This window comes from Alexandromys fortis, unplaced genomic scaffold (genome assembly GCF_014885135.2).
Source record: "Alexandromys fortis isolate MF-2015 unplaced genomic scaffold, M_Fortis_MF-2015_v1.1 scaffold_46, whole genome shotgun sequence".
Classification (NCBI taxonomy): Eukaryota; Metazoa; Chordata; class Mammalia; order Rodentia; family Cricetidae; genus Alexandromys; species Alexandromys fortis.
The window spans coordinates 4,556,903-4,584,638 of NW_026067919.1; the positions used below are offsets into that span (position 1 = coordinate 4,556,903).

General features: G+C 45.5%; 1 protein-coding gene across 2 annotated transcripts; it reads right to left on the bottom strand.

Moving 5' to 3' along the window:
• Positions 1-8,032: 8,032 nt before the first annotated feature.
• Positions 8,033-27,335, bottom strand: Mat1a (methionine adenosyltransferase 1A). 2 transcript variants are annotated; one of them, XM_050140614.1, is made up of 10 exons: positions 27,046-27,335; positions 26,615-26,799; positions 22,205-22,282; positions 20,565-20,687; positions 17,699-17,811; positions 17,190-17,333; positions 12,115-12,333; positions 10,870-11,052; positions 10,441-10,574; positions 8,033-9,894 (listed from the first exon to the last, which is right to left on the bottom strand). In XM_050140614.1, the coding sequence occupies exons 2-10, from the start codon at positions 26,706-26,708 to the stop codon at positions 9,792-9,794; spliced, it is 1,191 nt and encodes a 396-aa protein (XP_049996571.1). In that variant the 5' UTR covers positions 26,709-26,799; positions 27,046-27,335; the 3' UTR covers positions 8,033-9,791. The 2 variants fall into 2 exon arrangements, with proteins under 2 accessions (XP_049996571.1, XP_049996570.1); XM_050140613.1 differs by having other exon boundaries at positions 26,615-26,858.
• Positions 27,336-27,736: the final 401 nt, after the last annotated feature.

Sequence of the window (27,736 nt, forward strand, 5' to 3'; positions counted from 1 at the left end):
TAACCCAGACCCAAAAAGATGAACTTGGGATGTACTCACTCATAATTGGTTTCTAGAGATAAATAAAGGTCAGTGAGTCTATAATTTGATCTCCTAAAGAAGCTAAATAAGAAGGTGATCCCAAAGAAAAACATATAGCTATCCTCCTGATTATGGGAAGTAGACAAGATTGCCGGGCAAAAAATGGAAGATGATTTTTTATAAAAGCAAAGATGATTAGTTAGATCTATGATTTAACTGGACTTTCTGAGTTAGCCTCAAAGAGTCGTGGTTAGGACAGATAGTAAACATAAGGGAAATGGTTTAGGCTAGCTCTTCTGCTAATTGCTCCAATAAGAGATACAAAAAAAAAAGACAAAATAAGCTTAAAGTTACTTTCCCCTTCATTAGATTTGAGATTTGTGAAGGATGGAAATTAGAACAAGGATTCATGCATTATAGACCCGTGAATTCTGCCTGTGGGAAAACAGACTCATGATCCAAGAACGCAATTATGTCCCTATACCCAGGGTTAGGTCTGAGTTCCTTGGTCATGGAGCTTACAGAATTAATCATAGGCCCCAGTGTGCATCATGAAGATACAAAGTTGTGAACAGAATTAAATGACCCTCCTGTGTGTAAAGGAAGATGGTGAAGGGGCCACTGGTTTAAAGTTTCTCTAGGGTAGAGTTAGGGACAGAAATCTGTCACACTGAAACCTCAAACAGCTGCCTGCTAGTACAAAAGGAACTGGCTGAAATATATTTTGTTTGCTTAAAACTTTGTTAATCAGTAATAAAAAAAAATCATTGCTGTGGAGTGAAGATGTTATGGTGGGAAAATTAATACAAAGAAAAATGTTTAACTACTTGTGGGCTTCCAAGGAAACATGTGACTTGTGATCTTATTGTGATTTCTTCTTATGTAAAGACTTTAATTTGGTTTTGGAAAATATGTAACTTGCGGTTATGAAGTAATCTTTCCTGGCATAGAAATTTTTGTCTTGGGTGGTATAAAAGGAATAAGAGAAAAATAAAATGAAGGATTAAGTGTTGATCCTCAGATAAAGTGTCTCTCTGTGCATCTGTTCAATAATTCACCTATCTACATCTCCTCTCCAGTCTCTCTGACCTGCTGAGAACCTGCTGGGGGCTGAGCCCCCTGGTGGCAGTGGCCAACCAGTTGGTCCAGCCTGAGACCCATTCTGGGAAAGCAAGCCCACTCTTGACACTGTCTGGAATGCTAGGAACCAGAGGCCAGACTGCCCAGAGACCAGGATAGAACCAATCATGACAGGAGAGGGGAAAAAGGAAAAAGTCAGCGTGCTGATGCCTAATAAAATTCTGCTCTACTTATGGAACGGTGGCTACCCCAATTGTCATCAGAGAGCCTTCATCCAGCAACTGGTGAAAAAGACACAGAGACTCACAGTCACAGTCACATTAGGTGGAGCTCAGGAAATCCTGCTGACAAGAGGGTGGAAGGATTGTAGGAGCCAGAGGGGTCATAAACAACACAAGAAAACTCACATAAATAACTAACCTGGGCTCGTACAAGCTCACAGAGACTGAACCAACAACCAGGGAGCCTGCCTGGAACAGACCTAGACCCCTCTAATATGTGTTGACAGTTGTGTAGCTAGGTCTACTTGTGGTATTCCTAACAGTGGGAGCAGAGGCTGTTCCTAATGCTCTGACTGGCTTTTGGGGACCTGGTCCTCATACTGGATTGCCTTGGCCAGTCTCAGTACAAAGGATGTGCTTAGTCTTACTTCAACGTGATATGTCATGGGTGGCCTACCTGTTTCTAAACATAAGTAGAGAAGGAGTGAATTGGGTAGGGGAGGTGGCAAGAGGGAATAGAAGAGGAGGGAGGGAAAATTGAGGTCGGAATGTAAAATAAATAAATAAATTTAATTAAAAATATTCAAGAATTAAATAATGGTAATGAAACAACTTGTAAGGTCATTGCTTACACAGTTTAAAATGATGACATTTGTAAAATGTATATTAATCCACTTTTTGTTTCTACAACAAAATACTTGATCCCAGATAATGCATTTAAAAAGACGTTTATTTAGCTAAACAATATTTTAACTTTTGTTGCAACTCATACATATAATCCTAGTCCCTGGAAGGCTGACAGGGTAGCTACTTGGGAAGTTCAAGGGAATGCTACACTACAGAATAAGTTCTTGTCCTAAAAAGTAACCAAACAAACAATCAAGGAACCCACAAACAAAAATGTTTACTCATCAGCAACTTCCTTAGATGTCAATGTACTAAAGATTTCTGTTAAAGGTAGATGAGCCTAGTGCCACGGACCTATAGCTCTAACTATGGAGGCATCTGAGACAGGAGGATTGCAAGCTCAAAGCTTGTCTGGGCTAAAGCATGAGTTCAAGACCAGCCAGAACAACTTAGTGAGAGAGTATCTGTAAAAAAAAAAAAAAAAAAAAAAAAAAAAAAAAAAAAAAAAAAAAAAAAAAAAAAAAAAAAAAAAAAAAAAAAATACGAAAAGTGAAAAGTGGAGTCTGGTAGATTGCTTACCTACCTGAGCACTTCTAACGTGGACGTGCTGCATCCTTTGATGTTCCTCCCCAGAAGCAACACAGCGACACTATTTCTATCACGGAGTCCCCCCGCCCATTCAGGTCGACGGTGGTCAAGATGGACAAAACAGTGCTGGGCAGAGGGTTATAAAAGCTCCAGGACGCCACAGCATATGCCACAGTGAGATATGGGCTGGTGTCCTTAAGCAGAAATACCCACAGAACCCACGTAGAGGGTTATTTCTAAGCCTGTGGCTCCCCTCTACTTTGGACTCTAAAATACCTGTTCTGAGAGCAGCAGAGATTAATTTCAGCCACTATTTCCAACTCTGAAAAGGTGGGAAACCATCATAAGCACCAGGCTTTAGTACCTCAAGCAGGCTGGGGGCTGGGGCGGGGGAGGGGGGGTTGGGGAAAGATGGAAACACAGACCCACAGAATATTCCTCGACACTTCTTGGGCTCTGTTACTTGTTGACCATAGTAACCTTGCAACAGGCCTCAGTATCCTACATTTGTAATACAGACAGTTCTTAGCTGATCGCTGCTGCAAGTATTGCATGATATAATATTTTATGTTCGGTCCTACTCTTTAATAAAGGAGAAAAACGAAGCTTTATATGGAACAGAAGGATTCTGGAGCACAGGTACACTATGGCGTCCAAGAGCCCTGGGTGGATGGGTAGGAAAAGTAATAAAACATCCCTTACATCGCCTGATGAAGGTTAATATTCAGGTGGATGCCTATATGTTTTTCTTTGGGTTCTCCTTCTTATTTAGCTTCTCTAAGAACCCGAATTATAGGTCCTTTATTTATGGCTAGAAACCAAATATGAGTGAGTACATCCCATGTTCCTCTTTTTGGGTCTGGCAAAGGAGACAGAGACAGAGACCCACAATGGAGCACCGGACTGAAATCTCAAGGTCCAAATCAGGAGCAGAAGGAGAGAGAGCACGAGCAAGGAACTCAGGACTGCGAGGGGTGCACCCATACACTGAGACAATGGGGATGTTCTATCAGGAACTCACCAAGGCCAGCTGGCCTGGGTCTGAAAAAGCCTGGGTTAAAACCGGTCTCGCTGAACATAGCGGACAATGAGGACTACTGAGACCTCAAGAACAATGGCAATGGGTTTTTGGTCCTACTGCACGTATTGGCTTTGTGGGAGCCTAGTCAGTTTGAATGCTCACCTTACTAGACCTGGATAGAGTTGGGTGGTCCTTGGACTTCCCACAGGGCAGGGAACCCTGATTGCTCTTTGGGCTGACGAGGGAGGGGGACTTGATTGGAGGAAGGGGAGGGAAAGGGGAGGCGGCGGTGGGGAAGAGACAGAAATCTTTAATAAATAAATAAAAAATAAATAAAATAGAAAAAATAAAACATCTCTTAGGGGGGCTTATCCTCTCTCCTGGAATGAGCATTACAGTCAGAGGGGCCTTTCCACGATGGTTGTGTGGGTCAGCTCTGCTCTCTGCTGGCTGCATGGAAAATTGCAGCCAACTGGAGGGCTGTGCAAACAAGCCTTCAGAATGCACCCTCTTCATCAGATTCCGCGTTCACAGAGGGCTGCTTTGACTCAGAAGGCCTGAAAAGGTAGGATATGGGGTGACTTCACTAAACCTTCTAGTAAATTTCTTTCCCGCTTCGACTATCCTAGTCTGAGAGGCAGAATCTTTGTTCTTGTGTGTTTCCCTTAGTCAGGGCTCTTCTGACTGCCTGCCCATTCCTGTTCCCCACAGAGTGCAGATCGGTGCTGTACACCTGGAGATGCCTAACGGGAACCACGGCACATTCCAGACTGCTTGTGAGGTACCGGATGCGAGACACTAGATAATAGTAAGTGCAGGGTACTAGACACTAGGTCTTGAGTACTAGGTACGCGATAATAGTAGGTAGTAGGTACTAGAGACTAGATAGTAGTAGGTACTAGATGGGCCCTTTGTGCCTTCAACATCCATCTCCGACTCACCTTCCAGCAGGATCTGTCCTTTATTCCCGACATTACATAAAGGAACTGAGTCTCAGTATAGTTTTGTGTCTTTCCAGAGATGACACAGGCAGTGTGCTCGGAAGCCTGGTTCACACCTCATCTTGCGTGGCCCCGAAAGCTCTATTTAGGTTTTCATAAAGACTCCAATTCAGGCTCTGTCTGTTCACAACACCCAAAGTCATGAGGCAAGCTCAGATTAGCCTTTCGATCTACAGGGTTGACCCGGCCTAGGCCTAAGCTCTCCAGACTGCCCTCCAAATCATCTAGAAGCTTTGGCCTTATTCTTCATCCATGGTGCACAGCCCTGACATGTTTGACCTTAGTTCAGCCAGGCTCTTAAGCATAACAGCACTGATTTCAGCAGTCTTGGCCCTGAGGTTGCAGATACCACAAACCCCATACAGGTTAACCTGAAGCCCTTAGGATGGTGGTGGTGGTGAGGCAGGTGTTGTGGCCCAGATGTTCTGATGAGGTGAAGAAGGGCTGAGGGACACAAAAGACCACTTAATTTCACTTTCCATGAAGGCTGAGCTCAGCCCCACTATGGCCGGCATCCGAGGGCCGTGGGGTAACAACCCTGCTGAAGCCAGACCAGCAACACCCCCCTGGGCCCTCATTTCCTACACCTACGTTACCCGAAGTCACCCTAATCCAATCATGATTGCATCAAATCAGGGAAAGCTACAGAGAGCCTCTTTTGATCTCTTTACTGAGCCACACAAAAGCAGAAACTTAGAATGTTCTGATATTTTAAAGGTACTCTGGCTGAGCTGATCCCAGATAGTGGGTGGCATCATGTTTAGGTACACCCATGTTACCAGACACCTAGCTAAAACTAACAATTTGTATATTCTAGAAATCATAATGTGGATAGTTAAGTGGCCACAAATTATTAAATTCTATAATAGTGCTGGGATGCAGTTTGAGGAAAAAGGATGTTTTCCTTTTTAGCTAATTAAAACTAAAATACTATGGGAGGCAGGGACAGGTGAATCTCCTTGAGTCTGAGGCCAGCCTCGTCTACAGAGTGAGTTCCAGGACTGACTCCATAGCTACTGAGAAACCCTATCTTGAAAAAAAAATTACATAGAACCTCACACAGAGCAGAGATTTGGCACAGTAAGACCTTCCTAAACCTCAGATTTTCAAACTCATAGCAGTCTTTCTCGGTCTTGACTTCCAAAGACAACCCTCCTCCTGAGTCCCCTCCTTCTGTGCCCATTGTCCCTTCCCAACCTCCTTTGCTTCTCCTACGGTGCTGCTTGGGTTTTCTGTCAACTTGACACAAACTAGGGTCATCTGGGAAGGGGAAACATTCATTGGGAAAATGACTCTGTCTGATTGCCCACAGGCAAGCCTTTGGAGATTGTCTTGACTAATAATTGCCACGTGAGGTCCCAGCCCTCTGGGAGCGGTGTCACTTCCAAACTGTCCTGGGTTGTATAAGAAAGCAGGCTGAGCCAGTTGTGAGGAGCAAGCCAGTAAATAGTGTTCCTCCATGGCTTCAGTTCCTTGCTCTGGGCTCCTGCCCTGACTTCCTAACACGATATACTACAGCTGTAAGCTGAAATAAACCCTTTGTCACCCAGTTGCTTTTGGTCATGGTGTTTCATCACAGGGATAGAAAATAGACATCCCTATTTTGCTACAAACTTGACTTTTGAGAATTCCATAGCTCAAAAAGTATATTCTTTTTCTTATTTTCTTTTCGCATGTGTGTGTGGTGTGAATACGCATGTCCTTATGTATGTGAGCACGTGTGTATGCATATGAGCACACACAAGTGGAGGCTGACATTGGGAATCTTCCACAATCATTCTTCACCTTATTTCTTAAGGCAAAATCTCTCAGTTGAACTCAGAGATTGTTGGTACAGTCTAGCTTGCTCTGGGGAAATTCCCTGCCTCTACCCTCTAAAAACTGGATTTATAGGTAGGCTTTCATGCCCACCCAAAATTAAGCTGGATTCTGGGGACCTGAACTCTACTCCTTATGCTTGCTGCTTGCACAGCAAGCATCTTAACTGTTGATCCAAGTTCCTAACCCTTCTTTCTTCTTTTATTGTTTAAGAATGTCATACATATATGTAAATATTCTTTTATCTAATCCACCCATTTCACCCCTCTACCTACCCCTATTCTCTCCCAACTTCATATGCAAAAAAATAAAAATCACTGATTGCACATAGTGTTGTCTGTATTTGCACGGGAATAGGATCATCTCCTGGAGCCTCTCAGGACTTGCATCTGTGAAGAAAACTGGCTCTTCCTTTCCTCAGCATCAACAACTGCCAATAGGTCCTCAGCAGGTGGTGGAAGTTCATGAGGCCCCCTCCCACCCAGCCTGGAATTTTGAGCCCTTTGCTTCTTATTTTTAGTAATGGTTTTCCCTTTTCATTCGTAAACCTTCCTCCCATAAATAGGCATTCCCAGGTGGGAGTCATGATGCTCACAGAAATTCTTGCAGAATGTGTGCCTGTTTTCTGTGAGGTCGAGAGGCTGCTTGAGATACAGAATCAGTCACATACAAGACCTGAGACCACCTGTCGTTGGCTGTTGCCTCTCTCCTCTCCTCAATGGGCCTGGGTCTTAGTTATACCCCAGTCTTTCCTGGCGTCCAGGTGATGAGAATGAAGAACAATATAGACCTGCTCTCAGCCTGCATGTAAGCACATGTCTCAAAACTGACACCTTCCCCCCCCAACCTCCTCCTAGGACACTGCAAAGGTCCCAGCCCCCACTTGCTTCAACACAGCCCCAGGGTTTGATGGCCACTGCAAGCGGAATTACAAAGCCATCTCTAACTCAGAGGGCCATGGAGCACCTCTAGTAACTCAGTCACAGTACAGGAGCTGGTCGGTGAGAAAGCATTGGTACGCAGGGGCTGGGGGAGGTCATACGGGTCAAGGCTGGGGCAATCCTGAAAAAGTTACCCATGGCTGGAGAGATGGCTCAGAGGTTAAGAGCACTGACTGCTCTTCCAGAGGTCCTGAGTTCAATTCCCAGCAGCCACATGGTGGCTCACAGCCATCTGTAATGAGATCTGGTGCCCTCTTCTGGCCAGAAAGCATACAGGCAGACAGAACACTGTATACATAATAAAGAAATAAATCTTAAAAAAAAAAAAAAAAGGTACCCAGAATTTCTGGGGGTTGGGAAGTCAGAAGTGCTTTGCAAAACACACACACACACACACACACACACACACACAAGCATAGTGGGGCTGGGGAGACTTCTTTGTGGATAAGAATACTGAGTTCCAAATCCTTGGCACTCATCTTTAAAAGCTGTGTGGTCATGCACTCACCCATCACTCCAGCACAGTGATGCTGGGGAATGAAGATAAGGAATCACTAGAATCACTAGAGCTTGCTGACCTCCAGCCTAGCTCCAGGTTTGATGAGAGACTCTCAAGGGAATAAGGCAGAATCAGATGGAGCAAGACACCCAGTGTCCTCCCCAGACATGCATGAACTCACACACATACACACTACAGGGACAGAAAACACAGAGTCGTTGCTCCTTGAGTTTTTATTCACCGTACTAGCAGATAATTGTAACAAATATTGGCTTTGTTTCATCTGAAATGTTGAAAGAAAAAAAGAGTCTCATTACTCTTAGGGTTGGGGGAAGTATACAATTCCGGATTTTTGTTTAGATATAGTATAAGTTGCAGGAACTCTGCCATCAGCGCACCCATCCTACCCTCTGGTATGAGGAACTTGGCTTCAGGCAGCCAGGAAACCTATGGAGAGACCCAGGTTTCTTCTATGTCACACATGGCTCCAGGGTTTTTGGCCATCAGGACTTTTCCTTCTGCTATCCCTCAACCTGATGGAAAGGGAAATGCCGAGGTCTCTGTGGGCCAGTCAAGACACAGAAGCAAGGCATCTGCTCCTTGATAAAGCTGCCCCAGCTAGGTTCTCCTAGCCAGAACCAGCACTGTGAACCAGGGCCCTTCCTGAACCAGGTTCCAGGAAGGGCTCTTCTGTAAGGAGGTCCTGGCTAGGGACAGATTGGATAGGTGGTGCCAATCATGATGGGACAGCATAGGAACGTGGGGCTTCCAGGACCCTGGTAGACAAACATGCCCTTCAAAGGCCACCTGGTTAAAGCAGGTTCTTATGAGATCTTGCGTAACTTGTCCACTGCTTGGAGGCTGGCTCTGCACCTAAGTCATTCATTTCCCAAGCAGCAGTTAGACTGCATACTCATGAGGGTCCAGGAAAGGAAAAAGCTTTGAAGGGGGGAGGGTCCCCTATCAGAGACTGGTTGCCTGTGTTAAAACAAGAGGCCTCTCCTCTATGGGGATGAAAACACATGAGGCTGTCTGTGTTTAAACTCCATGGCCAGGGCATTCACACGCCTATCTTTGAAAGATGGGAGCTAGGACCATGAAGCTTCTTAGTTCTAGATTACAGCCAGCCTGACAGGCTAAGATACCAAGTTTGCCCTCAGCTCTCTTCCAGAACAAATGAGATTTCCTGTAACACTGTCCAGGGCTTACCAAGAGCCACCAAGTTCATCTCCTAATTCCCAGGAAGGCCAGGCCTTAAATAACAGACCCCACAGCCTCAAGCCAATCCATTTGGCCCTCACTCAAGCCAACATCTGGTTTGGGATGCAAATATGAGAGTGATAAAGTCAAAACTCCAACTCTATTTCTTGACACTGATACATGTGGCTGTGGAAACCAGTGAGAGCTCTGTAGACTCTCTGTGCCTCAGTTTCCTCGTCTGTTAATGTGGATGATAAGAATGCCACCTTATTGTGCTGTGATGGAGAAAGCACAGCTCAGTCCCTCAAACAGTGCAGTTGCTCAAGGGACATTGACCATATTTCATTGAAAAAGCCCTGGCTCAGGAGCTCTGGTTGCAAATGTGAAGGGAAGCCAAAGGTATATGCAATATATTCATCTGGGCACATGCCCAGTTGGGAGGAAAAGATGGCCTAGTCAGGTTCAGACTATGGGAAAAGGTGAGGGAGCGACTTCATGCCTAACAGGGGTGACTTTTTCACAAAATCAACATTGCTGTTATCTGAGGCACAGACGAGGAACATTGACTATCCTTGCAAGGAGACCTGGCAACCTCACACCAGAAAGCCATCTGCCATGTCATTCGTGAGATGATTGCAGATTGCAGGGTAGGAGAAAGTTTGAAGAAGTTGGCTTGGCCTTCGGGGTGAGAGCGGGGAGAAAGAGGCTAAGGAGACCTGGGAGTCTCCTTAGAGGAAAGGAGAGTATGAAACAAAGCCAAACCTCCCATCAGCTCTAAAACACAAGCTTCTTAGGGACCTCCCAGGGAAACTCTTTTCTCCCGAAATGGCCGTAGCACGCAGTCTTCTGGTAGATGGGCTTTTTCAGGTCCAAGTCCCTGCAGTTAGAGGAGGCAAGGATAATTTTTAAATGGGAAAGGTTACACTACATTCCGAGGGGTGTCCTCGGAGAGCTTTTCCCCCCACACTTGCTTCCCATCGATATCACAGCCCTATCCTGTTCAGGTTAGGAAGTGAAGGCTCCAAGGTCGGAGACGGCTGAGGGTTCACCAGGATGTAAACACCACCTGAGGTAACTCTCTGTACTCTCTTGGCTTTGCCTAGGCCAGTGTTATCATAGCCAAGAACCAGAAAATAGAGATGCCCATGGGAGCCTGGAGGAATGGATGTGCCTACTGGATTCCTAGTCCTTTGGCCTGAGATGCCACAGCTGAGAAAAGATGGCCTCACCAGGGATCATGTCTGCGGGACCTCCTTTAGCTGAAAAGCAGGCAACCCACATTGGGGTCATGAACTGTGCTACGGGGCCAGAACTTGAGAGCCTCTTGCTGGTTAAGAGGCTGCAAAGCTCTTTCTGTGCAGGTGTCCACCTGGGTGTAGGCGTGACAAGGTCCCATGCAACAGCAGCATGCTAGTGCTTTTACCTGACAATAACACCAGGCCGGAGGTCAAAGTTCTTGTTCACCACCTCCAGCAGCTCCCGCTCGGTCTTCTTGGAGGTTCCGTAGGTGAAGATGGAAATGGACAGCGGTTCTGCCACACCAATGGCGTAGGACACCTTCCAGAAAGATCTGACTCAGGGACTTATGTCCTCGGAGAGATTTCACAGAGCAGAGCAGCAGGGATCACACTTCCCCTGCTGACAGGACCCCTACCTCTCCTGCCTGGCAGCCCTTCTTTCCTCAGTGTGCTCTCTCCTTCCCTAGTTTGCCACGGCTCCAGCCATGGTGACCAGAGCAATATATGCAGAGTTGCAACCAATGTCAAAGAGGGGGCTTTCCCCACTGAGCCAGTATCTCCCAACCCCAGGTGGGACTGAGGTCTTTGGCAAGAACAGGATGGGGGCAGCCTACCTGAACAAGTACTCTCCTGCAGAGCCCAGCCTTCACCAGGGACTTGGCCACCCAGCGGGCAGCATAAGCTGCTGAGCGGTCCACTTTGGTGTAGTCCTTTCCTGAGAAGGCACCGCCACCATGAGCACCCCAGCCTCCATATGTGTCCACAATAATCTTGCGGCCTGTGACACCTGCATCCCCCTGCAGAGGTCAACGAATGGAAAAGAGATGAGAACCAGCGGCCCCGGATGCTGGAGAAAGCAGGAGTCCTTAGAAAGGATGTCCTGAGTCACCTGTGGGCATTCTCAAAGGCCCTTTGTAATCAGGCAGAAACCATAGGCTCTTGTCCCAGTCCTGGCACTGACCAGCTATGAAAATCAGGCAACCTGCCAAAGCCTCATTGGAAAGTGCAGGAGACGGGCCAGAGGTCATCTGGGGTCATGCCTTCACTTTTGAGTCCATCATAAGAAGCGGTCCACCTGTGGCAGAATTGTACCGCGGTAAATACAACCTGGGGCTGCGGTTTGGCCCAGGGCTTCCTGTTGCTCACTTCACAAATGTGCTCTGAGCAGTGGCACTTCAGGATTACCTTGCAAAGGAGCTAAATTTAACAATTTGGCGAGAGAACCCAGTAACTCTAATCCTATGTAGAGATCCACATGTCACACTTACCTACCTAGACTTTGAGACATCAAGAAAACAAGGACTTTAACCTTCTTTCTGCTAATACCAACACGGTTTGACCACAGAACCTGTGATGGGTGCACAGCCTTGACAACACCATCAGCTCTGCCAATCCCAACCTCCCTAGTGCTGTGTGCATACAGGAGAAAGGGGCAACAGTTCTATTTGCTTTTATAAAACCCCAGCTCCACTGCCCTGCCTATAACATCTAGGGACCCCAGAGCAAATATTCAGCAAGCACTGCCCAGGAATGTCTGCCATGAGCAAGCATGAGTGAGTGCCTGACCGAGTACGGAGAGGTGGTGGCAGCTGTGGGCAAGCATGATAACATCTGGAAGAGCTGGGTGATCAGACTTGACAGCCCTAAGTGGAGACTGCTATAGACATGTTCCCCCTTTTGACATATTAACAGATATAGAGTATCTTCAGAATAGGCCAAAGATCACCGAGCAATTTAGCTGATTGGCAGACACTGCTAAGCCACTCAGAACGACCTCTTGTCATCAGTGTATTCTGAAAAGCAAGCAGTTTAGTCACCAAGATCTAGCAGCAGGGCCTTTCCCGGAGACAAGTACTCGCCTGGGGACCTCCGATGACGAACCGCCCACTTGGCTGCAGGTGGTAGATGGTGTCTTCATCCAGGTACTTGGCTGGCACCACAGCTTTGATGACCTGCTCCTTCAGGGCCTCGCGCATGGCCTCCAGCGTTATGTCTTCGTTGTGTTGCACAGAGATGACGATGGTGTGGATGCGTATGGGGATGACCGCACCATTATCCTGCACGTACTGAACTGTAACCTGTCCGTTGGGGAGATACTGTGAGACCCAGGCCTGAGCTGAGGCCACATGGCTGCCAGGCACAGATTCCCCAGGAGGCCGACTGAGGTCTTGAGGGACCAAGTGAGTCCCCTTGTCCTTAGAGCCTCTTTGGAGAGCTCCTGTGACACATGCGTACATTTGTTAATTTGCTCAGTACCACAGATGACAGCATAATGCACACACGTGTGGCACTGTCTTTCAACTGGTGACCAGGCTCTGCTTCTATCCCAGACACTGCTAGTGCCAATGACCCTCTTGCCACTTCCTCTGGACTGCCCCCACTTCTCTGAGTGAACACAGGCATTCACGGTCCACCTGTCATTGGCAGAGACAAGGGTACCTTGGTCCTAGAATGTGAAAGACGAAGAAGAATCTTTAACCAAGGCCATATTTTTGCATATATTGAGCCTCTGAGACAGAGAAACAGCCTGGCAAGTGATCCTCTACCCTCAGTGAAGGATAATGGACCAGCACACTTTGTCATCTGTAGGAACAGGATGATAGTATCTCTACTTCGGACATTTAAGTCAGAAGGGCAACAAGCTCTGAATCCCCTATGTCTTGGTGCTTCACCCAGAGAAGGTAAAGTGGTGTCCACGTGAGTGGGGATCAAGTTCCGGCTTACAAGCTCCTGACAGCTCAAGCCATGCAAACGCCTTAACCATTCACCTCCACCACGCCCAGTCCTGTGCCCATCCGGTATATTACCAAGTGAGGAGGTGTTGTGACCCCCACTTTACAAAAGAAATAAACTAAGACATCAGAACTTGCCTGACATCACACAGCCAGTTTGTGAAATGCCCAAGAGCCAAACCTTGCTCAGGCTGAACCAAAGCTCGTCATTTTCACAGTAGCACAGACAAAATGCTATCAGGAGACCCAGTGCTCTAATGACACATCACTGGGCACAGACAGCTGATATCTCAGGTGGCAGGGAAAAGCAGGTAGGATGCCCTGGGCTTGCAGAGTGGAAGGATGGGATGGGGACAGCAAATGAGGGTCAAGAAGGCAGCAATGAAGGAATAAGCTTTGCATGCTGGAAACCACATCAAAGATTGGTAGCCATTGTTGCCCCATTCCACATACAACAAAGCTTAGGTTCCAGATTTACAAACACCTTCATCACGATGACGCACAAGATTGCGGAGGTGTGACCCAGAGACTTATAGCCAAGGCTCTAACTAGCAGAAATTTGCTACTTAAGTTCATGAACTATATGATGGGCTACATGCTCCGTGCTGCCTGATATCTATGTACCTACCCATCAGAGCAGTATATACAGAGCATGGGGGCATGAGATGCTTGCAGAAGTGTGCCTATACCAAATATCTAAGTAGGAGTCTGACTGGCTGGCTGGCAGGTATAGAATAGTTTTCCACTACAGAGCCCAATTCAGACCCTGCAGCCCTGTTGAGGTGTGCTGCAATGGGGTCTTATTATTATAAGGTACCCAAGGTGCCTTAGACAGCCATCCAACAATATCTATCACTTTTGAGTCTTTTGGCTAAGATCAAGTATAGCCAATGAGATACATATTATACCACTGCTCTGTGTCCTGCTGGTCCAAAAAAGCAACAGAGTGGGATCTAGAGGAAGGGAGAGAAAGAGCCCTGGCCACTTGCCATCTGACCTTAGTAAGATGGGCAAGTGTACAATCACTGGGGACTAATGCTTAAATCCTGCACTGTCCACCCATGGGAATTATCCAGGCATAGGGCTAGAGGGAGCTAGAGTGTGGGATGCGGGTTCCCAAGGAGACCCATGGCAAGCTCTAGGATCAGAATTATCTCCTGTAGCCTTGGAGGAGGCTCAGTCTCGAGGAAATGCTCCAACCTGGAAGTTTCCAACTGAGCCCTAATGTCTCTATCCCTCCTGGGCAAATACCATGCTGCATCCTTGCAGAACTCCTGGAACGGGGTGGCAGAGTGAAGGGCCTGAGCTCCGCTCTTATCTTGCCATGTCAGCAGATACGGGGAAAAATACACTATGGAAACCAGAGCTCTGACCTGGTACAAAAATAGCCTCTGGACTGCCAACCCTGGTTATCAATATCAGCAGCAGCAATTTGTTCAGGTGGAAAGACTCATCCTGGCCACAGTCAACACAGGTGACAGTGGAAATCCTTTACAAAGGGACTATAGAGGAGGAAGCTGGCTACTCTCCTGACACAGCATGGAGGCAGACCAAGGAGGCCACGGGGCTAACAAGTGACCAGCTGACAAGCCCCACATAGGACCACCAGCAGGCATATATCCCCATTAACTAGAGTAGGCTCATGGTCCCCCATGATAGGCATCAAATACTAACATCTTATGAGAACTCAATGCATCCTCACCCTCTTTTCCTTGGTGCTCCCTGAGCCTTGGGAAGCTCTTTCTTTTTAAGCAGGGAGAATGAACGAGGCCTTTTCTACCACTTTTGCTCTCAAAGCATTCCCTCTGTTCCTCTCTTACCAGGGGGAAAAGACATTAGGGGGCCTGTTGCCTTCTTCCCACCCCTGTTCTGGAGTTGTCTTTTCTGTAGATCCCTTTCTTTTGGTACCACCACAGTCTACATGTTAGCTGTCCTGTCTCATAACCTCCAACAATACCTGAGAGGTGTTGGTGACCCCATTTCCACCTTGAAAGTCATAAGAATAGCACATGAAAACCCAAGACAATGTTCTACTGGGGTCATAAGCCCCTCACTTGCTTTAGGTGGAACAATGTGAGATCTCTGCTCAGTGAGCTGTCCACCTCACTGAGAAGGTTCTATCTGGTGGCTGGAAAAACTGGACAGACAGACGTACCACACTTGATCATCGATCATCAAAGCATATAAAGCAATTACAAGTCAAGGAGTGGGAAAGACTACCTAGTGGTGAATCAGAAATGGCAGTCACAAGAATATTGACTTACTGTCCCCAGAAAAGGAACACAAACAAGATGAAGGATAGAGCAAAAGTCCTATAATCCAAGGACAACCTGAGAGAAATGATGTCAGTGGAAATGCCAAGAAGGGGACAGGTAGAGGAAAGTTATGGTGGAAATATCATAAAAGTCTGAATGCAGAATGACAAGTAGGTTCTGCCCCCCTCCCACAGGAAGTAGGAACTCATGAGAATTCTGAAGAGATGTGACAGTTAAGAGGAAAAATTAACTGCAGTTCTCAAGCAGGGAGGACCTTTCATGGACAGAGTACTTTCTGCCTTGGGTGGAGTGGGAACCACTCCAGGAGAAGCTAGCCGGCAGGGAGAGGGATGCTCATCTGAGAAAATGTGATATGCCAATACCATGGAGACAGAAGACACCAAGCTGGACTGAAGAACGTACTGGGCAGGTGTCAGCTTAGTCAGAGGTGACAGTGAGAAGCATCTAATGGGCTCTCAGCACGTGAGTTTGCAGAGTGAGTAAGAAAGGGGGCTACTGATTCAGAGGGACCATGGTAGAAGATGAATGAGCCAAGGGTGTGACAAGATGGAGAAAACATGAGTGAAGATGTGCCAAGACCTTGGGGCGTCACACTTTGGAACACAGGAAAAAAGCCAGGGCAGGCAGCCACTGGCCAAAGGCCATTGGGAGACTGAAGAGTGATATGGGAGCTCCACGTGGGTTGTGTTTACATCACCATTGTCCTTGAAACAGAAACGGGTTTCAACATGATGGGGAGGTGCGAGTCCAGAGCCAAGAGGGCAGGAACTGGACACATCAAGGATATACGAGAAACAAAGACACGGAAGGTGACCTCGGAGAGACAAACCTGCTCACGGTCAGGAGACCAGACCTGTGTGCACATAAAGGCAGAACCACCATGTCTGAAGCTGGTGAAGAATAAGCCTGTGGCAGGACCTGAAGAATCATTAGAGTCTACACATGCTAACCAAACAAAACAAAAAATAGAATTATATTTCCAGCCTGCCTGATTTTTTGTTTAGCCTGAAAGTTTTCAAATGATGATTGTTTTCAAAATGGAGTGCCAGAATAGAATGTTTTCATCTTAAAAACAGGACCGAGGTGTAATCAATCACTTTTTAAATAGAGTTGAGGCTCCCCCACGGGAGGAAATTCATACCTGGTACTGTAAACCTGGTCAAAAGCTGGGGAGAGCACAGGCCCTACTGAGGAACCTACTACCATTGCTTTACTAAATACATGTGGTGTCAAGTTGCCTTCTAAATATTTGGGTTTATATTCATAAACTGTTGATGTATTAGCCTTGGTGGGAAAAGATCCTGTCTGCTATGCGAAGACTCATAACTGGTCAAAGCACTAAGAATAAGTGATCATTAAATACCTATACCTAAATGGAATGTCCCTATTGCACCCTTGGAAATGCAGTGGAAAGAATGCAAGAAGAGCCAGAAGGTGGGGAAGGAATGTTGCGAAATGCTGATTTCTGGATCGGACATGGCATTGTTCCTATGAATCCACAGCAGCTTTGGCTATCTGCATGATATTAGCACAAGGCTGGGCCTACCAACATTTTATTATGGAAAGGAGACAGGCTCATAACATCCTACTCTCCCTGAAGAATTATAGGCAATAAACGGCAAGGTACCTTTCTTCAAGTAAGTAACCCCCCCCCCTACTCGAATTCATGTAATTAAAAGCAGTGGGTTATACACATCAATAAAGACATAACAGTGGGAGGGAGAACTTGTTAGAAAATAGAAGAGGCTTAATGGAAGTGGGAGAGATAAGGGAGGATAACAGGGCATCAAATCAAACACAGAGAATGTGTGTGTTGTGTGTGTGTGTTGTAAAATCAATTAATTTAAAATAAAATAAATATGGCCAGAACCAAAATGATTTGTTGAACATGAAGCTCCTCCAGAGGAGGCGATGAATGCAGCTCACCTGAGTTTTAGAATCAGGTCTCAGCCAAGGAAGGACACCAGAGCGCCTTAGATCTGCCATCCGGGTGTTGAGTTTGTGGGCAAGAACAATGGTGAGGGGCATACATTCTTCTGTCTCATCTGTGGCATAGCCAAACATCAGGCCCTGGAGTAAGACACCTGCCTTAGAGCTCAGAGTAGTAACATTTTCCAAATCTCATATTTTGTTTGTTGTTTCAACAGTTATGGGGGTTCCCCCTACAGAACACTTTGCACTGGACATTTTAGAAGGAAAAGGCATTGCCTCTGACCCACAACACTCTGGAAGGAAAAGGCAAGCCTATATCTGTTATTAACAAGCAGAGCCTTCTACCACACAGCCTGCCAGGTTGCAAACAGTGTTTAGCTTACTACAGGATCTCTAGAGTGATGAGACCACCCACAGTGTTATTAACCCTACCAGCTTCACATCATGGATCATAGCTCAGTCCAAACAAACCACAGGCTTCACCCCTCACAAAATCGACAAACCTGGTCTCCTGCGCCGACATCCTCTTCATTTCTATCCAGATGGACACATTGGGCAATATCTGGGGACTGTTGCTCCAGGGCCACTAACACATTGCAGGTCTTGAAGTCAAAGCCTGGGCAAAAGCAAGCCGAGTGGGGGCATGTGTCAAGACAGGACTATAAGTTTCTTGGTGGGCTTCGAAATCAGTGAAGTGGCATTTGGTGTTAGGGGAGGGAGCCTCTTGTTTCCAGCTGAGACCCAGGATATTGAAAGACCTTATATTTTCTTCTATGGCCATATAGAACTCTTTCAAAAGAAAAGATTGCCCATGACATATTTTACTGTATTCAATTATCTCTTGGTTTTAAAAAAGTATACCCTACACAGAAATGTAACAACCCACAACAATGACACAGACAGCACGAAGGACACTCTGACAAGGAGGTGAGCAACTTAAAGCCTTGCTTCCCTGAGTGTCACAGAGGAGCACTCCATCCAGAATCCCATCTGATTTTCACAGCACCAGCAGGACATGGCGGTGCCTGCTTGTAATCCCCAATTCTTTTAAAGTGAAACCAGGAGGCTGTCCATGGCTGCATTCAGAGTTTTAGGCCAGCCTGGGCTACGTTAAGATAAAAAGGAAAGGAAAGGAAGAAAAAAATGGAGGGAGGGAGGGAGGGAGGGAGGGAGGGAGGGAGGGAGGGAGGGAGGGAGGGGAAGGAGGGAGGGGAAGGAGGGAGGGAGGGAGGAAAGGAGGAAGAGATGGGGGAAGGAGAGGGAGGGAGGGAAAGAGAAATTATCCCTATACTTATTGAAGAGCAAGGCTCTTTCCAATGTTGTCATTTAGAAGTCGAACTATATGCCCTACCCACACATATATCTATATTTATTATATACACACATCCTGAATAATAAGCACCATGTATGTGAACAATCTAGAGGGTCTTCTAGATCTGGGATCCTATGACAAATAAAAGGGTTAAACATCTGGGGCCCAGGCCTCCTCTTCAAATCTGCAGCACAGAGTTGGGGGTCCCTCTCTGGCATTCTGGGTGCTAACTCAAGGAAGCCTTACTAACAGCAACCCCTGTCATGGAGCCAGAACTCCTTTAGACAACAAACTTAGAGCTAGCCTTAAGCATTATGTATTTTTCCACCTCCTCTAGGTATCTCTGGACAGAATGTTCCTCCTCTGGCTCCTCCCCACACACCCAAACTTGACTAGCTTCTAGTTAGTGTCTCTGGACATTTTACTTATGCAATTCTACTCCCTTATTGCATAAGATGAAAACAGATTCACGTAGACTACCTCACAGTGGGTCATCTGAGGACAAGCAGTCCCCCTACGCCAAGCATGTGGTCATCTTTGCTCTTTGCCTACCCTCCCCACTCCCCACCACCCCCCAGTGGATGTTTGTGGTGTAGAAATCAGTGAATAGTCTTTAGAGGTGACAAAGGTCTCCGATCTGTTTTTTAAGACTTTTTCCATTTTGCCTAATCATCGAGTCTAAATAATATATCGTCCTAGTGTTAACCAAGTACAGTTCAGCCAGACTTGGGCTGTTTCAGTTAGCCCTTTCATGGAAATTTTCTTTGTTATCTAATGCAAGGTTTGGTCCTGAATAAATAAACTGTTTCTTAATGTATAATGGGGAAAGGCTATACATGGTAACATCTCAAGATGCTGTTCTCTGGGAGGATGTTTCTTCTATGAAGCCCTCACATCTTAAGTGAAAATATTAACTTGAATGCACTCTTTCTCTTCCTGGTCATTCTAAAACACTCCCAACCCCCAAGAAGTTGGCTTTCTTATGATTGTTTAAGGTCAACACATCTCTCACAGTGACCTCTGGGAATTGAGAGAGGGTCAACAGAGATGCAAAGGGAGTTTTTCCTTAAATAAATAAATCTGAAAAAAAAAGTTAAGACTGGAATTACATGAGTATCTACTGCTAGAGGCTATAGTGGAACCTTTACAAAGTCAGGTCAGAACCCTAAGCAGGAAGCCCGTGTGAATAAAGGGCACTGGGAGCTCTAGCAAAACATGTTTGTAAAGAGGGCACTCATGCTGAGTCTCCTGATGTACTCCCAGGCTTGGTGGTTTCCTGACCCACATGGGCACTGAGATAAAGGGCACTGGGAGCTCTAGCAAAACATGTTTGCAAAGAGGGCGCTCATACCCTGAGTCTCCTGATGCACTCCCAGGCTTGGTGGTTTCCTGACCCACACGGGCATTGAGCAGTGGCATCTCCCGAAAAGCCCTCAGCTCTGCTTGCATTACCTGGTGCTTCCCAGTCCCCTTCCTTCCTTGCCTGGTCTGTAATCCTCCGTTGGGTGTCAGCTTCTACACCACCTGGAATGGGTGCTAACCTGAGCTGGCCTGTCTCCTTTACCTGTGATCAAGCTCTCGTGTTTGAAAATGAGGCCCCATTCCGTGCATCTACAGTGAGATGAAGTGTTGCTCAGTAGAAAGTATAGGAGCACTGACCCGGTGACATCTCACTGTATTTATACTCTAAGCCGGGATACCCTCATGTCCATAAGAAACCATGTCCATAAGAACCAGGGGTTCTGGAATGATGAAGTCAGAGGACATGTGTAGACACTAGCACCTGTTCTTGGCACAGAGCATGCTGTCACTAGAGGGCAGCTGTCTTCATTAAGAGCTCCATTGCAAGCTGCCAGCACCAGGAAGGCCAGACCTTAAATGAGACCTGTCAATAATGGATGGGTACATGCTGGCCCCACCAGCTGCAGTCACGGCTGTTTGCCCTCCTAACAGAATTTATATTTCTATAAAACTGAAGTACCAGATTTGACTCCCTATGGAAGATGGACGCACTCAGTAGAGATCTACACACAGAGAAGCAGCAAGCCCATCCTCACCCTTGGCAGAGTCGTCATAACCGATGTACTTAATGGTGTCTCTCACCACCCGCTGGTAGTCAACCATGGCCACTGAGGTGATCTCCCCACACAGCAACACCATACCTGTCTTGCACACTGTCTCTGGAAGGGAAGGAAGGCAAAAAAGAGTCATGGGACAGCAGACAGAAGCTCAAGGGCCTAGACTTCTCAAGATGGAGATGAAAAGGCTCATTAGGAAATTCACAAGGAGTACTTTCTACGAAAGCATAATTGTGCCAACAAAAAGAGCCACGTCAGCACTAAACACTGAGTATCTTCAAGTATATTCTGCTGCCAGAGAATAAAGCTTTGGGAGGAGTGACTTATATCTGAGTTTAGTGCAAAGTATTTACTGCTTCTGTTATCTTGGACAACCTACTTAATCTTTCTCAAACAATGTAGCTTTTATAATGAGCATGATGAATGCATCTCTCTCTCTCATGCACACACAAGCATACACACACACACATACACACACACACACACACACACACACACACATATGATGCCATAACTCTGTTATAATGAGTGGGATCCTCATCCAAGGATCAAGACAAATCAACTTTCTCAAAGGAAATTTTTCTATTAAAACTGGAATTGCATGAATATCTGATGCTAGAGACTCTCGTGAAATCTTTCAGAACTGGAACAAGAGCCCTAGCTAAGAAGCTAGTGTGGATGGGCACTTCCAGAAAGTGCTACCATTTGTTTCAAATCTATCAGTGTGGGATCTACCCTCAGAGTAGCATGGGATCTGATGTACATGACATGGGCTGTGATGCCTCTAGAGAAGGGGACATAGAACAGACACTGACAGTGGACTCTGGTCTCCACACTGAGGCTTCCTGCCCCATAAGCTATTGCAAAGGTCCAGGTACAGCCAACCCTGTGGACCCATTAGTAAGGTCAGAAGTCAGACCTGGGTCTTAAGGCTCTGGAGTCAAGGGCTATCTTATGTGACAAAGCCTTCTATCAGGCAAAGATTTGACAATGGAGGACTTATCCCACAAGCAACAGTAAAGGTATTTTGCCTACATGGAGTTCCAAGAAACATTAGCGGGTATGGGAGTAGACAAGGGCCTCAATGATTTATTCAACAATAATAACCCTCTAAAAAGCTGTTGGTTTGATTTTGGACAGTTGATGGAACTGCTGTTCTTAGACACTGGTAAATGAGATGCCTAAATTATTTTAACATGTGAGGTACACCACAAGCTAGGGAAGAAAACCAGAGGAGGATCCAGACATGCAGAGCCATCAAAAATGAGTTTCTAGACAACCCCAGACATTTTGAGCTTTTTACTTCTGGAAGATCCATCCAAGAACTTTTAGAGGCTCCCTTACTCCTAACGAAACCTGTGTTAGGAGGGTCATATTCCTACCCAGCCCTCTGGTAGTTATGGTAGTGATGACATCTAATGTCAAATCTTAGTTGAATCTATCTCATGGATAGAAATGCTTTTCCTCCCTGATAAAACATAGGAAGGTCACTTGAAGAAGAAATCTCCTGCAGACAAGAGGACATTGACTTTGGACCTGATGATATGGTCTTATGTCCACCATGAACTTCTCTGTCCAACATACTCAGGTCTCCAGCAAAAAGGGTACTTGTCTCTTACCACAGGCCACCTTGGCATTGGGGTCTTGCTTGAGATGGGCATCCAGCACTGCATCACTAATCTGGTCACAGATCTTATCTAAAAAGGAACAAATACTACGTGTAACCGATTACATCATTGTTAAGCATGACAAAATTAAATGCTAAAAATAATTTAACATTTTATCAGTCTGCCTATCAAATCTATCAAAAATAGAAAAGATATTTTCTTAAATACAAGAAATATTTCATCAGATGGTTCCTTGCAGATTTTGAAATTTTTACTTATTTTCTGACACTTTCATGAGTGTATATAATACATTTTGATCATACTCAATTCCCACTGCCCTCTCTTATGCCCCTCAAGTCCCTCTGAACCTTTTCTAAGGTTCTGCCTCTACTTTGGTGTTTTGCTTTGGTGACCCACTGAGTTTGGCTGTGGGTGAGGTGCTATTTACTGAAGCACGACAGACTTGCCAGTGGCTATAACACAGGAGGAAAATGACCTCCCCTCCTTTAGCTGCCAATAACTGCCAATATAACAGCTCCTTGGCCTAGGAGGTCCCAGAAATAAAAGATATTTTGAACTCTTAATTTCTTCTAATTCCCACCTCATATTGGATAGTATGCATTAGAAAAAAATTATAGAATTCCTTAAAAAGGAAAATACATTTCAAAGCCAGCTTATCTAAGAGTCTAAGCAATTCACAATCACATTATAATTAAAAAGTCTTTCATTCCCCAAACCTATTCCTTATGTCTAACATCTGGAAAATTATGGATGCAGTCTAAAATCCTTCATAACATCGGTAAAATTGGGTACTAAGTGATAAGGCAAGATAAATGCCATACTGAAGGCTCCATCGATGCAATCAATTTGATGCAAAACACAAAGCCAGGCAGATGTTGCCACCCTAGAGACCATCACAGGGGAACTCATCGGCACCACCGCTGTTCATTCCTATAAGCTTAATGCTGAACATTCCTATAAGCCCTTAGACCCTCCCTCTGGTCACTCAGCCTCCTCAAATCAGATGTCCTGATAGTGGAGCTAAAATAGGACTGATATATAACTCAGCAGGACCTGGGAACTGACATTGTTCTGATGTTTGTCTTAAAGGACTCACATGGTCCAACATCTCCAAATGACACTGTGCACAAATTCACTCCTCCTTTCCAGTTAGAGTGTGTCTACTGACAAATTAAGAAATAAAAGAGACTTCTATTTAATGAATATTGTTTTTCACTTAATGTTCAAAATGCCCAGAGAGTCTGTTCTTGAAGAGTGTTTTTGTAAAGATTTATTTTTAATTGTTTATATGCATGTATGTAATCTGTGTGGGAGAATGTGCATGTGCAAGCACAGATGCCAGTGGAGTTGAGAAGAGGATGCTGGGTCCCCTGACGCTGGATTGGATGCTGGGAACCACACCCTAGCCTTCTGCAAAAGCAGGGAGTGCTTTTACCACTGTGCATCTCTGCTGGCCCAACAGATTAGTTTTGAGAATTCAAATCCCGAGTCAAGAAATTTAGCTCTCAAAAGTAGATACTAAGATATTGATTAACTTGCCATTAAAGGTAAACTTTCTGATTTTTTCCTTCAGAAACAATGAGGAAACACACGGTGGATTGTTCTAGCCATCTTCCTGGCAATGGCAAATGCTGACACATGTGAGTCCATGGCTCCTGCCACTCCTACCAGGAAAGGCCTCCTGACATTCTAAAAAAATTACAGATGGCCAGTATTGACATGTCTGGATGCCTAGAAGCAATTCATAGGTTAACTACAGACAGACTTCTGATATCCCATTTATTTAAAGGACCCAGCTCATGCAGGTACCACTATGTAGGGAATTATACCTCTAGGGACAAGTTAGAGTTCAGCAAGTTCAGCTAGATAGCTGATTGATAATTCCTAAATCCCCTGAGGGACCTACCTCTCTCTCTCTCTTCCCTCATCCTTCTATCTGGGAATTTTGAGACACAGTCACACATGAAGTTTACCTTGAACTTGCTATCTAGCCAAAGATAATCTTCATATCTTAACCTCCCTTTCTCCAGCTTTCAAGTGTGGGAATACGGTTCAAATCTTCTTTCTCTTGCTGGGGGCAAATCCACTAAATCTAGGGCCTTTCACATGCCAGGCAAGCTCTATACCACTGAACCACATCCATTCCTGGAAGATACTTTCTGAGAAAGCTCAGGCTTTCAAAGTCTCATCAGTAGGGTTAAGACAGTCAATGGTAGATCTCTTGGAAGATTAAGAAGAAACATGAATTTCATCTTTCTGATCAGGGAGAATTCAACCATGGAACAGTAAACAGCATTAGAGAAAACCAATTTACTTGGACATTATATGTATAGTAGAAAGTAAATGGCAGATGAAATAAATTGATAGTGAGACCACTAAGAAGGGAAAGAGTCAGTGAAATGGTGCAAGTTTTCATGCTCTGTCCACTAAGTGCATTGCTGCTTTGTACAATGGGCCACACTTGAGGCAAGTAGCCACTGGAAGCCAAAGAACTCACTTCCTCTGGGCATAGGAAGTTTTCCTAACATAGAGAAGACTTTCAGGAACTATAGAGCTGCCCAATATAGGTCAAGTACTAGGGATGTATCTAAAATCATACATAGATCTGAAAATTGATCTACAAAGAAATATGATGAGAACAGTTATTTATAGCACATTAAACCTCATACTACATAATCTATCCCAAGTTTTTTTAGTCAATTTAATACTTATTTTATGTGCATTGGTGTTTTACCTACATGTATGTACAGCTGTGTGAGGGTACCAGATCCCCTGGAACTAGAGTTATAAACAGTTGTGAGCTGTCGTGTGGGTGCTGGGAACTGAACCCAGGTCCTCTGGAAGAGTAGCCAGTGCTCTTAACCTCTGAGCTATCTCTCCAGCCCCAACCCAAGATTTTTCAACAGCCACATTGTTGACATTTTGCATCAAATAATTCTTGGTTGTGGAAACTCTCGAATAGATTGTGCAATGTTTAGCTGCATGGCTGGCCTCTACCCAACCGACTCCAAGAGCATCTTGCCTCCAAGCTCTAGGATGTAACAATCAAAAATGTCCCTAGACATAACCAAATGCTTCCGGAAGAAGGCAGCCAGGAATGCCTTCAGTTGAGGACCAGGGGATGAGGCACACGGTGTAGTGTAATGAAAAGTCCAAAGCCAAGTTTCAAGTTAAATCTCTTCGAGAAAGAAGGAAGGTGGGAAAGTTAGACTCGGTGGCAAGTCAACACACACCATAAGCACTCAAAATAAACATGAAGAAGTGCTTAAGTCTTCAAATCAGGTGCCTATTCCCAGAGTTCTTCCAGAACACTGGTTCTCAATGTGGTGTTCCCGTACTAGCAGAAGCAGCCCCTTCTACAGCTGTTACAAATTAGAATTCTTAAGGTTCTACCAAGATGTAGCAAACTGGACACTATGGGAGTCAGTCCCAGGCCTTGCCTTCATCAAGCCTTGCAGGGTGATGCATCTGCATTCCATAGCTTAATCAGAGCTCTGACTCATGGTCCTGTTACTGAGAATTCTCTTTAGCTTCACTACCTCACAATCAACAAACAATGCTTGAATGTTCCTCTATAGCAGTCGTTCTCAATCTTCCTTGTGTTACAACCCTTTAATACAGTTTCCCAGGTTATGGCGACTCCCCCTGCCACAACCATAAAATTATTTTCTTAGCCAGGCAAGGTGGTACATGCCTGTAATCCCAGCACTCAGGAGGTGAAGGCAAGTGTATCTCTTGTGAATTTGAAGCCAGCCTGGTCAACAGAACAAGTTCTGTTACAGAGAAAAACTAAGTCTTGAAAGTCCAAAAGAAAAAATTTCTTTGCTAGTTCTTAACTGTGATTTTGCTACTTTTGTGTTTTGCAATGTAAGTATCTGTGTTTTCCCATGGTCTTAGGCAGCCCCTGTGTAAGAGTTGTTTAACATGACCCACAGGTTGAGAATCACTGATCTTGAGGAAGTTTATACTTGTATCAGAAAACATCTCTGAGAACCTTGTCATCTGGAGCTCTGGCTCAACCGTCCTTAGAACCGAGAGCTGTTCCTTTCTAATCTGTGCACAATCTATGTGCAAAACTTGTTCCTGCTTGAGGACCATTTTTCATTGACTTTAATAGGTCACTGGTAATAGATGAAAGCGTTACTCAAAAATTTATTATTTAATTCAGTTCCGTTAATACACATAGCATATAGCAACTATTCCTTGTGGCTGAGATGCTGGGCGGCAGCATCATCAACCTAGGCGTCAAGATGAGTGACAGCTTCAGAAGTAGCTCACACTCTGGAGAGAGTCTCTACAGCAACTGATGAACCTTGTTTTTAAGGTGTCTAGTAAAAGTGACTCCCTGGGCACAGGCTGGAGATGGCAGGCTCGCCTATGAGCTCAGGACAACCCACTTACCTGGATGCCCCTCTCCTACAGATTCTGATGTAAACATGAAGGCTCCTTCTTCATTTAGAGAATGGTCACACAAGCCATCCACAGGTCCATTCATTGTGGCACACTTTCCGACTTCACTTTTCCAAGGTGACAACTTCGAAATGCTGTACCTTTACCTGCAGTCTCTTTTTTCCTTTTTCCTCTCCCTGCAAAACCAACAGGCTGGTCTTTGGCGGAGTCGCGGGGATGACTTCTGCCTAAGTACCTATGAGCAGGTGAGAACAGGGTAAGGATGGGCAGAGGGAGAGAATGGATGTAATACAGAGGCGTCGCTCCCTTTGGCCGGCACAGTTTGCTCCCGGGTGACTGCTATATATGGAAAAGTGAAAGTTCCTGAATAATCATAAAAGGACATTGGAGGAGTCCATTTCCTGGGAGGGGAGACTTCTTACCTTGAGGAATTTCAGCCTTCAGTTCTGATGTCTCAAATGTGAAGCCCGTGGTTCATGAGAGGTGAAGAAAACTGTGTAGGTTCTCAGACCGGAAGTGTTTCTCAGAGTTGCATCGATTCCCTACCCGATCTCTGAATGGTTCCAGGGTTAACTTTCCACTCTGGAGAGTTGGGGGTCTGGAGTAACTCACAGAGACTTACAGTCTGTCAGAAACTCTCCCAGAGATTTGGTATGGGCTAGGGTTGCAACACAGTGCGTCCCTGCTGAGCGCTCCTCTCCTCCCCCGCACCTGATCTGATTGGGCTCACCCCCTCTACCTCCTCAGGGCAGAACGGGAGCCAAGAGCACGCACCTGTACTCTGAACCAGCTGTAGCGTTACACAACAGATTCATTTCAGTTAGAGGAAAAGCTTTGGAGCCCGCATTTTTCTGCCACCAGAAATCACCTAAACTGTCAATGTCTTTAAGAGGCCTGCAAACAAATTAACTAGCAAGGCGTTTGGGGGTGGGGGTGGCGGCAGCGGGTGATCCGGGTAACAAAGATCTTTACTTATTAATAATGTAATTTTGAGAAACAGATCCATTCTGTGGAAATTGGTAGTCAAGTTAGTATCCCCCAACGTGATAAACTTCCATGTGTTTGGTTCTGTTCCTCTCCTAAGCATCCTGTTCCTATAACTTAACTTCTCAT

What these genes read in the sequence shown, in the direction of transcription:
- Mat1a (XM_050140614.1), bottom strand. Translation starts at nt 26,708, where the DNA reads ATGAATGGACCTGTGGATGGCTTGTGTGACCATTCTCTAAATGAAGAA. An exon ending in TCGTCATCGGAGGTCCCCAG is followed by an intron (nt 11,053 to 12,114) that starts GCGAGTACTTGT and finishes TGACCTCTGCAG; the next exon opens with GGGGATGCAGGTGTCACAGG. An exon ending in CGGCCTGGTGTTATTGTCAG is followed by an intron (nt 9,895 to 10,440) that starts GTAAAAGCACTA and finishes CTCTAACTGCAG; the next exon opens with GGACTTGGACCTGAAAAAGC.